This window comes from Typha latifolia, chromosome 10 (assembly GCF_019914945.1).
Source record: "Typha latifolia isolate L0001 chromosome 10, TyphaL0001v2, whole genome shotgun sequence".
Lineage (NCBI taxonomy): Eukaryota > Viridiplantae > Streptophyta > Magnoliopsida > Poales > Typhaceae > Typha > Typha latifolia.
The window spans coordinates 221,834-234,814 of NC_133095.1; the positions used below are offsets into that span (position 1 = coordinate 221,834).

The 12,981-nt window shown below is 38.9% G+C and overlaps 2 protein-coding genes across 2 annotated transcripts; both read left to right on the plus strand.

Annotated features, from left to right (window-relative positions):
• Window positions 1-7,510: 7,510 nt before the first annotated feature.
• Window positions 7,511-8,923, plus strand: LOC140796469 (uncharacterized). Its single transcript, XM_073149513.1, has 3 exons — window positions 7,511-7,719; window positions 8,024-8,105; window positions 8,268-8,923. Exons 1-3 carry the CDS (start codon window positions 7,537-7,539, stop codon window positions 8,831-8,833), a joined length of 831 nt encoding a protein of 276 aa, XP_073005614.1. The 5' UTR covers window positions 7,511-7,536; the 3' UTR covers window positions 8,834-8,923.
• A 1,709-nt stretch (window positions 8,924-10,632) lies between these two features.
• LOC140795885 (alpha-1,6-mannosyl-glycoprotein 2-beta-N-acetylglucosaminyltransferase) lies at window positions 10,633-12,496 on the plus strand. The gene has a single exon (XM_073148669.1). The coding sequence runs from the start codon at window positions 11,078-11,080 to the stop codon at window positions 12,383-12,385; it is 1,308 nt and encodes a 435-aa protein (XP_073004770.1). The 5' UTR covers window positions 10,633-11,077; the 3' UTR covers window positions 12,386-12,496.
• Window positions 12,497-12,981: the final 485 nt, after the last annotated feature.

A 12,981-nucleotide genomic window follows, 5' to 3' on the forward strand; every position in this document is an offset into this window, starting at 1 on the left:
TAATGATCCATATCGGCTACATCCAATTACTAGCCTAATTTTTTTCTTATTTAAGAATTGGAAGACTATTTTGTAAAATAGTCACATCATGCCAACTATACTTTTGGTTCGTTTGTCCCTCGATCCAATCCAATTCAATCCAAGAAGAAAAGTAAAAGTGGATCGTTATGAGCTGGAGAAAGTCAAACCCAAAGATTGCGAAATAGATCTTCCCAAGGGCAAGGGGTCCGGGGTCCCTCCCGGATTAAATTGGGTGACCCCACGATTTGCAATTCGTAGCACTTTAAAGCTAAGCTAAGCAACCCTCCTCTCTCTCTCCCGCAAGTCGCAAGTCGCAATTCACAAGTCACAAGTCGCAAGTGAAGGATGTGGAATTGTGCAAAAGGGGTATATCATCTATTATTGCTCTTTCGCAAATGCTGCCCATTTCTGCAAATACTGATTATGTATGCAAATTAATATAGTCTATGTGCAATTTGTCAGCAACATCATTTGGGCCAGCAGAAGGTACCTAGTCCAAGCCCACAATCACACAAGAGAATGTCAGACACAACTACCTCAACTAAGCCCCTCTCTCCTTTTCTAATTAATATATACCGATCGATTATATGCACTTTATCCTTACCTACTTTATCATTATAAAAATCAAATCAACTTATGTAAGGTAACTATTGAAATTTTGATTTATCACATTCATATCTTACCAATATTTTCCTTTTATGTGATCGACTTTGCGATATGCTTTAAACATAGGGTATTTTTTTTTTCATAGTATGCTTATTTGTATATTTATTAATTGTTCTGATTCAGAAGATCTTCCTTTTATATGCCTTAATTATATTATTTTATGGTAATAATTATAAAAGGCAACACTAAATTATAGGATTTTCTCAATCTCTATTCTAAGTGCAATTAGATTTCTTACTAGTAACTCCGTCTCACCTCCAACTACTTTATAAAGAGAGGCCTCTCACATAATTCATCCATCGTCTTAACTAAAACATTGAGGCAATGGCTTCAGAAGTAGACACGGTACTAAAAATTATTCACTCTCACTCTCTCTATCCTACCTTGTGCTTCAACAACTGCAATTCATCTTGCAACTGCCCTTTTATATTCAATATTTCTCCCATCAATTTTTTGTTCAGTGGTTATCGAAATTGATTGCATTATATTTTGAAGAAATTTGCATCGGGGGTTATTTTCATAGTTATATTTTATGGCCAACTTTTTAGTTATGATATTTTTTTATTAAAAAAGAAAAAAGAAAAGAAAAGTCTGAGATCTTTCTTTTTACGACTTTACTGCTCATATTCGAATACATTGTTTAGTAAAACGTTTACAGATTGCGGGTGTTAAACTGCAGAGTATAGTTTTTCTACGGGGACATCTCCTCACAAAAGAAAAAGGGAAAAAATGCAATCATAAATACTGTAGGAAAATATTCATGCGTTATCATTTTCTACAGCTTTATATATTTTCCTGATAACGAAAAGTACTATGTATGTCAGTGCACTACAAAGAAGTAGGCTAATTAAACTACGTATCAATATTCCTCTAGTACTGAATGACTTTATACTGTTGTCACACACACACACACACACATATATATATATATATACACACTACATTGACCGACCAAATAATCTTTATAGTGTTGTAATTACATGCAGGTCTCTGTCCTGACGATAACAGTAAATCATTCATGCTCCCGTTGCATGAAACGTATCAGAAAGGACATCTCCAAACTCCAAAGTATGTGATATGTATTTCCTAACAATTAATAAATTAATTAACTAACTAACCTACTAAACTGCATGCTCTTCTTTATCTATTAAATGTTAATTATTATCTAATTACAATGGTTTAGATAAAAAGAAGATCCAAAATTACGTGGAATATGACGATTATAACAATACGGTGAAAATCCTGGGGTTCAATCCGAATCGGATTGTGGACAAGCTCCACCGCAAAGCCTGCAGGAGTTGCAAGCACACAAGAAAGATCACATTTGTGGACAAAGAGTTAGAAGAGGAAGAAGAGGAAGAAGAGGAAGAAGGGATCAATGGTCCGCCTCCCAGTCCAATAGCAGAACAAGAGGAGGGAAAGGAAGAAGAAGAAGAAGAAGAAGAAGAAGAAGAAGAAGAAGAAGAAGAAGAAGAAGAAGAAGAAGAAGAAGAAGAAGAACAACAACAACAACAACAAGAACAACAACAACAACAACAACCACAACAACGGCGCCGCCGCCGCCGCCGCCGACTACGACCACAATCACCACCACCACCGGAACCGGACCCGGGTTCACAACCAGAACCAGAGCTACAACAAGAAGCAATGAATTATGGCTATTATGACTGGGATCCGTCTCAATGGACATACGGCTACGTGCCACATGTTCCTTCACATCAAAGCTATGCATACTCAGGAGAGTATCCAAATGCCGCTTGCACCATCTTGTGATTCCTTACCTTAATTACTAATATTATCCCCATAACTAGCTAGCTAGTATTAATAACATCTATTTCATATTGGCTGCATGCAATGACAATAATAAATCACTGTATATTGATGATTGGTGAATTGTTTCTGATTAGTTGAAAATCTAACGAACACACACACACACACATGTTTGTTGGTATGCTTTTTGCCCATGGCTGAGAGAATGCACCATTAGTACTTAATTAAGATAATTTAAAGTGCATATGTATGCATTGTTTTAATCCCGATGTACTATTAATAAATCCATGATTGGGCATGCATCACTGTCGTATGGTACATATATTTATATGTATACATAGTAATGAAATATTAGTCAAGGCCTCATGCATATAATTAATTAATTTGATTGTACTGTTGTAACAATTAAATTATTAATTTTTGACATAAACTCCCAGTTTATTTCCAACTCGAAAATACTCATACATCATGAGTCTCTTAAATATACCATTGGCAATTAAACTATGTACTGATCATTACTAGGATATTTTGCTTATAGTTTTAGCTAGCTATGTGACAAATTAACTTGCTTAATCTTTTCGCCAGTAACTCTTCTTAATAGTCTCCCCATCTCCTCCATCTGCTTAATTAATACTACGGGTCACATTTAGGGTTGACACTCAAAATTTATATGGCTCCAGCCAAAAGTTCTAATAGTGCCCTTCGTTTAATAGATAATGCTAAATCGTAAAAATTATAATACACATTAAAATAAATTATGGAATAAGTGTACCCTTCAATATTTTTATTCATGAAAGTACATTATGTAGATGTATATATATTCAGAAATTAATTAGGGGGGGCTCTCTAAGTGGAGGCATATTGCAGCCGCCTCAATGGCTTAATTAATCAGTTTACTTGTCGCTACCGCCGACTACATAAAATAGAATCACATGCGTCGTGATTTAGACATCCCAGCAATTAATTAGTTAACATAACTCTGCATGCATTGTTATGTTAACTAATTAGTTGGGAGGTGAAAATGCTGGTAAATAGTATTAGGTACCAAACTAGATAGATCATATATATATATACTACTGTACTATATATAAATATAATATATATATATATATATATATATATATATGGGTTAATGAGTAGATCAATAATGCATATATCCATTATGTATATCTATCTCGGATATATGGATAAGACTTAAGAGTGATGTATGGAGCTGCATACTTAATTTGCTGTTAATTAACTGAGTCAATTACCCATGAAATTAAACTTGGTGAACGGTCGTATCAGTTAGGTTGGACTTGCAAATCGCGGCAACAGCGACGAGCTCGCCAAATTTTAACTATGCAACAACTGGACGCCTGCTTATGTCCAACACAGTCATGCATCAACCAGTCAACAATCCATGTGCTCAGATTCCACGTTTCTTCCATCTTCAAGGATGTTAACTAGTAGTTACACCACCTTCAAATTAATATATATATATATATATATATATATATATATAAAGGCCACTTAGCTAAGGTGAGGTAAATTTGGTGTTAAGAAGAGACTCATGCACCCAAAGTTCAAAGATGTGTAGTGACAATTAAAAGAGGAAGCTAGCCTAGCTATATCTCCAGGATCCATCCATCCATCGGTAGCATATCCTATATAACTTTTAATTCCCACATCGAAACTCTTCTCCTTCTTCTTCTTCTTCTTCTTCTTCTTTTAATTATTTTTTTTGTAATAATCCATGACGTCGCCCATCATGTTACGTTGGCCTACCAAAGCTAGGGACAAAATTAAGATGGTGATGTCTAATTACTTTGTGGACAAGCTTTTCCGCATGCTAAACAGTTTCTAGTAGTATAAAATACAAAGAAGGAGGCGGCCAGGGATTAAAGGCAGTGGCAAAAGCCTAATTAAAGAGATAAGGAAACTTCGTTAACAAGCGTCCGTGCAACTACTTTTCGTTTAAAAGAAATAGGAAGCTTTCCTCAATGGAAGGTGGAGAGGATTAATTTAATTACTTATTTAGCAAATAATTAATTGTGTCATCCCTCTCATAGATGATTCGTGCGTCCAATCACTCATGATCGCTCTGCACTACTCGTCCTACAACTAGGTACATACTAGTTAGTGCTCTATTGTAATATATATTAAAATGGAAAGAGACACCATATAATTGAAGTGGCTCATGAGTCTAAGATAGGTCAACGGATGAGTAAATATAACGAGTCTTTAAAAATGTACGTTGCAATGAATAATGCTTAGGGAATTCGATCTCCACGTGGTCGACAATCTACTAACTCGTATGTACAACGAGCAAATTAATTAATCAACCAGTTGCCTGGTTTTGTTCTCATATTGATGGATTCTATAATACAACAATTCAATAAGTATTTTTATGTAACATTGGGTTTGTGGAGGAGATGGAAGCATATTAGTGGGTGGATAGGTGAATAGCTCCAAGGCTTGAGCTTGTACTATAGTCGACAAGAATTAGCTCCCTTCGTGTGTTCTTTCTTAGCATATCACATCCAATTTGGTTGACGTCCATAATTCGCTGACATAGTACGTATTACGTAATTTGACGCCTCGAAAGATGAGTCGTAATGAAATTTAATTATCCGTAACGTTTGTGTTGCTTTTTATGTGCATATCTCAGTCAAGTAATTATCATCACCAGGCTTATAAGATGATATGAGGTCGAATTGCATCCTTCGCACACAACTTTCTCCTCACACTTATTTCTTATCTTCTTCTCTCCTATCTCTCTTTGTGCGTGTGCGTGCTTGGTTCAAGCCTATTCAACTAAATGGCAGAGAAGGTAGTCAATTCTTATCCTCTCTTCTTTTTAAAAGAAAGAAAAACGGATGAAGAATAGGAAAATAAAATAAAATAAAAGGGTTTTCTTCATGCTCATCTCCTTAATTAATGTCATGACCTTGCTCTTTTAGTTTGTCTTTTAAATTTATATGTTAAAGTGGTAGACCGACGTATGTATTGGTTCCTTTTCATTCAATGATCTCAGATGCTATATATTCCCCAATTGCCTTCCTACTTGAGCCTTATTTTATAGTTAAGGTTATCTACTTTTGTTATTATTATTATTTATTCGATCCAAAACGTCAACTGAATCTGAATGGTGTTAAATCTTTTTCCTTGTGAATGCTATCAATAAATAAGATATCCTAAGCTGCAGAAATAAAAGTGTAATACATGAGACATGAAAAATAATTCCAGTGTAATATATTATATATTATAATTACTATTTAAGCAAAATAGTTGGTTAGAAAAAGTGGTACTTGAGACATTCATGCAGCCACAGCAGTCACAGATGCATGGCAGGCAGACTTCGCAGTTACGGGAAACATTGGTTTGCAGGAATCGAAAGCAAATTTTTATTTTTTTACTTGTTCGTTAAGATATTTATCTTGGGGCATGCTATGGATGGTATTGTGAGCAATATCTTTGAATAATCTCGTAAGTGATGAATTATTGAGTAGGAATTAACGAGCGAATGAATCTTTTGTAGACGAAGACGGCCACATTGATCATAACGTTAGACAGCCAATGCACCCACTGCAACAAAAAGATCAAAAAAGTCATCGGCCAGCTCCAAGGTAACACATGCATCTACCTACCTACTTACCTAAAACAATAACAATCTACAACATTAATTTTTTTTTAAATAAAAATAATAATACACATATATTTATATAATATATCTTCTTGTATCTAATTTGCCTCTTTTTTTTGGTCGGTTAATCCAAATGATTAATTAATTTGAGAACGCTGGAACATCGAAGAGGTCGCCTACAACGAGAAGAATAAAGTGGTGACTGTTTCCGGTCCGTTCAATCCCCAGGAGCTCATTAGGAAGCTCTGGTGCAAGGCCTGCTGCTGCATCAAAGAAATCCAGATCAAACCGCCTCCTCCGGAACCGAAACCAAAACCAAAACCGGAAGTACCTCCATGTCCACCTCCATGTCCACCTCCATGTCCTCCTCCATGTCCTCCTCCATGTCCACCTCCATGCCCATACCCATGGGCATGCCCTCCCCCTCCGCGGCCGTGTCCCCATCCTTGTTCTCCATGCCCAAAACCACCACCACCACCAGAAAAACCCAAACCCCCGCCTCCTTCTAAACCGTGTCCATCACCGGTGTGGCCGGTCTGCTGCTGGCTTCCATGCCCATGCCCATTCTATGACCGTCATGGACATGAAGGATGCCGTTGCTGCACGTGTGGCAAGTCCTGCGACCCCCCCCCCCCACCACCACCACCACCACCACCTCCTCCTCCTCCTCCTCCTCCTCCTCCTCCTATAGTGTGTTGTCCACCACCACCACCTATACACTGTAGTCGTCCTCCTCCGTGGTGCGACTACACCATAGTCTGCCGCGAAGACCCACAATGCAGTATCATGTAATTCACTTTTTACCTACCTATACTTTTATCTATCTATATATATGTGTGTGTGTGTGTGTGTGTGTGTTGTGTTTGTGTGTTTATGTCGTGGATTATATAATTACTTGCATCTTAATTAATCTAATCCTGATTGTATGGTTAATTCCTGAGAATTAAATAAGCGATTGTGCGTTCCAATATCTCTTTAATGGCTCTACCCGTACTACGGTAACCACTTTACATGACATCTGCAGAATATTAAAAAAAGAGACCCTTCCCAAAGCATAAAATTCGCGTGAACAAATCTTATAGGAATAAAAATGATATAATAAAACAGAGTACAGTAATTAACTAATTAATAAACAATTAATTTGCTTGATTTTGAGCTAGTAATTAGTCGGTGGATGGGCTTATGCCTCCAAAGTTTTTAATTAGCTAGGCTTGTACTGTAGTACTTGACAATAATTAGCTCTGCTTTGTGTTCTTTCTTTTGTTAGCATATCGCATCCAATTTGGTGGAGAGGCATATTAATTCACGAATAAAACGAGTGATGGTATTGGTAGCCAACCCACATTTAACAGTTCCGAACACGTGTCGTCATGGATATCGTCCGCAATATTTTAATTTTTTTTGGGGGTTTTTTTTTTCCTTCAATAAGTTATTTAAAACAAAGAAAATTTATCATGAAGGTGGTTATAAGACGATGTAGACATCCTCGCCTCTTTCCTACTCTCCCCTCTCTTCTTTCACTTATCTCTTTCGTCTCTCTCTCTCTCCCCTCTCTTCGTCCTCTACCTCCACTAATAACTCGATCCTCTACTTGGTTTCAAGCCATTCATTCAAGCAAGCAAGCAATGGCAGAGAAGGTCCTCTTCCTCTCCTTTTTTTTTTCTTTCTTTTTTTAACCTAAAGCACGGGGAAATTTTGAAAGAAAATAATGGCGTTAGCGTTACTCTCTGATTTCCTGAGCTAGCCTTCATTATTTTTATATTTTCCTAACATCATCTGAAAAAGCTGCTCAAATTTTTATTTCTTTTGATCGGGTCACTTTCCGCGGAAAATAAATTTTGAGCGTTAATTTAGTGTGATTCGTGGAGGTAGCGAGCGTGGTATTCCTACCAATTAACGACCAAAGCTTATTGTAATTAAGTAATTATTGAATACCTGCAGATATCGACATTGATCATTAAAGTAGACCTCCAATGCTGCCGCTGCTACAAAAAGATCAAAAAAATCCTCTGCCAGCTCCAGGGTAACTAATCTACAACAACACTCAATTAAGTTTTTATTTGTCTTTATATATATATATATATATATATATATATATATAACAAAGTACTGATTATTATTTTAATTTTTTTTCCTTTTTCTTTTATTGTCATCCGTGAAATTGTTAAAAATTAATTAAATTGAGACCGCTGGAACATCAAGGAGATCGTGTACGACGAGAAGAACAACGTGGTGATCGTCTCCGGGCCATTTAATCCGGAGTGCCTCATCAAGAAGCTGCGGTGCAAGGACTGCAATTGCAAGGTCATCAAAGACATCCAAATCAAGCCACCTCCCAAACCCACCGGGCCTCCACCACCGCCACCTAAACCCGATCCACCACCGCCACCTAAACCCGATCCACCACCGCCACCCAAGCCAGATCCACCACCGCCACCCAAGCCCGCACCGCCACCCAAGCCCGATCCACCACCGCCACCCAAGCCCGCACCGCCACCCAAGCCGGAGCCCCCACCACCAGCGCCTATGATGTTGCCGGTCTGCTGCTGGCTTCCGTGCCCATGCCCATGCTACGACCACCGTGGACATGGAGGATGCCGTTGCTGCACATGTGGAAAGTCCTACGAACCACCAGCACCGCCACCGCCACCGCCACCACCTCCTGCGCCGTATTATCGTCCGTATTGTGACGGGGTTGGCTACAAGATTGTCTGCGAAGAAGACCCACAATACCCATGCACTATCATGTAAATTACTTTTCACCTACCTACCAGTGTCACATTACTCTTATAATCTCTCATTTTCCCTCTATGAGCAAGATGACCACAAGCTATTGATTAATGGTTGTTTCTGGGTAATAAAAAACTATAATATATATATATATATATATATATGTGATTTGCTATCCAAATTTTCTTTTTTTCGTAAGAAAATAAATTTGTTGGAGATTAGTTATCATTTAATTTTTTTTGTTTCTTGATAAAGAATTATTATGTCATTAGAAGAGCTGGATTTGGATTTGTATTAGTTAGGTGGACCATGACTGGAGTCTTTTTCTTTTTTTTTCTTTTCTTTTTTCCTCCTTTATCTGGCATGATTGGGACGGGGCACCAGCCAAGATATATCATATATGGTGGTCGGGTTGCAATAAGTGCTGTTTCTATTCCCATTGGGGGCTTTAGGGTTACGTCTCCTCCTCCTCTCTCATAGTGTACTTTTGTTCGTCTTATCATTTTTATTCTAGGATATGGGCCCAGAAGAATAAAAGGTTATGTGGCATTTTATTATTTACCAGAGGAGCTTTAGCCCATGGGCCACCCTAAAAAGGTATTTCATTCTAATGAGGAAGTCTTAAGAGCTTTTATGTCATAGACATGGCCCATGAAGACCCAAACAAATCCAGGCCCCTCCCTCGTCATTACCAATGCAAATAAGATGGAGGAGCTTGCTTAGCTGAAGCTAAAGCTAAAACCAAGAATTATAGCACTCGGACTCGAGTCGAATGATCGAGCTGTTAATATTCTCGGTATACTAAACGTCACTATTCTGCTGCATAAATATGGCCCTCTAGATGCTAAAACATTATTGAATATTTAGTCTGAAGGGTGAGCAACTTAGGTAAGCCCACTGTGGCCGAAACGGGAGCTCAATTTGGATTTATTAATTGGGTGGTGGGCGATGGTATTAGTATTGGATAGTGGGAATAGAACCATGGCTGGTGTCCATTTTCTTCTTTCACTCGTTTGTTGTTGTTGTTGTGATTAGGACGTGGCACCAGACGAGATATGCGGTGGTTGCTTGCATTAAGTGACGTTTCTATTCCATCGGTTCCTTTTGCGGGCTTTACGTCTCTTCATGTCTCATAGGCCATAGCCATAGGCAGGCTGCTACTTGCTCACTAGTGTAACTATGTTCGTTTTTTTATATAAATAATAATAATTACAGACTGTTAGTTGGATATAGGATATCATTTATGAACCGAAGTCCATGTGAAGGGAGGCCCATGGACCACTCTAAAAGGCATCTTATTCTAAAGACGTTGAAAAGATTTCCTTTCTCTTCCTTCAAATGATCGGCCTAACAGCTTATGTCATGGAAATAAATGGCCCAAAGCGGCCTGGTCATCAAATTAGACCCGAACCAGTCCAGGCCCGCCATCTGCTTGGATCTCCCAATGCAAATAAGATGGAGGAACTTCGCTTTTTTTTTAAAAAACCAATCCTGAAGCTAAAACCAACCAAGACTTTTAGCACTTGACTGGACTCAAATAACCTGCTATATCCGCTGTATACTAAACTTCAATATGCTGCACGGTAAACATTATCGAATCCTAAATGATCTCAGTTTCTAATTATATCAAGAATTATTTCATTATTATTTTCATGCAAATTACTTGAGAATTCTATTATATTAAGTTTATATATATATATATATATATATATATATATTATTTTTTTGGCAATAACAAGTTGCTGGTTGGCTAGCGTAATAAATAATTCCCCGTAACAAACAAGTAAAGTAGATAATCCAGTTCTCCTCTTGTTGGGATATTTTGGAGATACGCGGTTGGGGTAACCTCACGCGGCGAGTGATCGCATCCCCAACTCGTCCTTTGGAGCTTCGAAGGCGGCATCTCTCCCTTTTCCTTTGCTTCCTCTGAAAGTCAAAGAGGCTTCCCACCCAGGTCCTCCATCTCCGCCGATCCAAACACGGGAGGCGGCGGTTGGCCTCTTGAAACCACCGCCCGAGTCATGGATCTGGTTGATGTTCTCCCTCTCGTCTGATCCGTTTCGAGGTCGGTCTCTTGGTCCTTTGCCTTCGATTTCTCTATCCGAATCCGTAGGTCAGGCGAAAGTTTCCCTCCCCCACCCCCCTACCTTTGCTGTCAGAAGAAGCAAAGATGGGATTTTGACTCACGGGGTTGGTTGTTTCCATGCTTTTGGGTTTTGAGTTGCGGATCTAAGATGTTTCCCTAACTATTTGGAGAATAACATCATGGCTCTCCATAGGAGAAATCGTATGAAGGACTCTTGGTTCCGGCGAGCGTGTCCTCTTGTTCTGGTGATAGTATCTGCTGTGTTGGTCATAATCTTCTTCCTCAGAAGCAGAGTAGTTCCTCACGGAGTTCAAATTTCTCCTTCCTATAAGAAAGGAGAAAACCCTGCTTCGGAGGCTGAATTTGTTGTTCTGGACTCCAACTTTAAACCCAAGTTACCGAAACAGAACGAGGTGTCTCTCTCTTTGGAGCAGAGGAACAGATTGCCCCCTCGAAACTTGGATCGTTTTCCTAATCTGGCGAAGGATCATATAACGATTGTTTTGTATGTTCACAACCGACCTCAATACCTTCAAGTAGTAGTGAAGAGCCTGTCTCAGGTGGAAGGTATTGGGGAGACGCTTCTGATAGTTAGCCATGATGGGTACTTTTCGGAGATGGATGAGATCATTCGAAGTATCAAATTTTGCCAGGTTAAACAGATCTTCGCACCCTACTCCCCGCATCTTTTCACCGATAGTTTCCCTGGTGTTTCGCCAGGAGATTGCCGCGATAAAGATGATCCGTTAGAGAAAAAGTGTAAGGGTAACAAGGATCAGTATGGGAACCACCGATCTCCAAAGATTGTGTCTTTGAAGCACCATTGGTGGTGGATGATGAATACTATATGGGATGGCTTGAAGGAGACGAAGAGATTTGCGGGCCATATTCTGTTCATAGAAGAGGACCATTATATCTTTCCAAATGCATACCGCACTATCCAGCTACTCACAGAACTGAAGCCTCGGAAATGTCCCGAGTGTTGTGCTGTGAACTTGGCACCTTCGGATGTGAACTCAAAAGGAGAAGGTTGGGCATCCCTGATGGCCGAGAAGGTTGGAAACATAGGTTATGCGTTTAACAGGACTATTTGGAGAAAGATTCATGCAAAAGCTAAGGAGTTCTGCTCCTTTGATGAGTATAACTGGGACATAACAATGTGGGCTACTGTCTATCCTTCATTTGGATCTCCGGTTTACAGTCTGAGAGGGCCTAGGAGAAGTGCTGCCCATTTTGGCAAGTGTGGGTTGCATCAAGGGCAAGGATTAAGCACCGTCTGTGTTGATAATAGCAATGCAAGTTTCAACATAGATGAAATCGATAGGATTCCTAACATCAAATCTGATTGGCCTGTGCATATTATTCGGAAGCAGAGTGGATATCAGGCAGGTTTCAAGGGATGGGGAGGCTGGGGCGACGAACGTGACCGAGAGCTTTGTTTGAGTTTTGCATACATGTATCATGTTAAGGAAGCATCATCTGGTTGAGAGGATGGATGCATTTTGCCTTCTGTCGCATGTTTACAACCCATGTGGTTTTATATTCTGTAGTATTCCTCTGATTTATACACTATTTGCTGAGGCACAGCATTCCTAGAATATTTTTCATGTCATACTTGTTTTCTCACAGATATGTAATTCTTTTTTCTTATCCTTAGGCTCAGGTGGTGTAAATTTCTCATGTTTTTGAGCTGCTACTCTATTTGCACAGAGTTAATGTGAAAGATTTTCTTTTCCTTAATTCTGTACACAATCAATATCCCACGGCGTATAAACGTCTCTCTTGGATGAGGTTACTGCTTGCTAATATAGGATTGATTTTTCTTAGCTTAAGTGTTCTTGATGTTTATGGATAGAAGAACAACACTAGAGAGAGAGTCGGAGAGCATTGTTAAGTGTAATAGTAGAAATAGAGGAGATTTTGTGCTGTTTTATATATGATTCCAGTCTATAAAGAGAAGATGTTTTTGCAATATGATGGGAAATAAATTGAAGGGACAGCAAACAAACGATGCAAATTTCAATTACAGTAAAGGGACCAACCCCGAGGACTCAAATTGTTGAGCCCCCAACGAGGGCGAGGG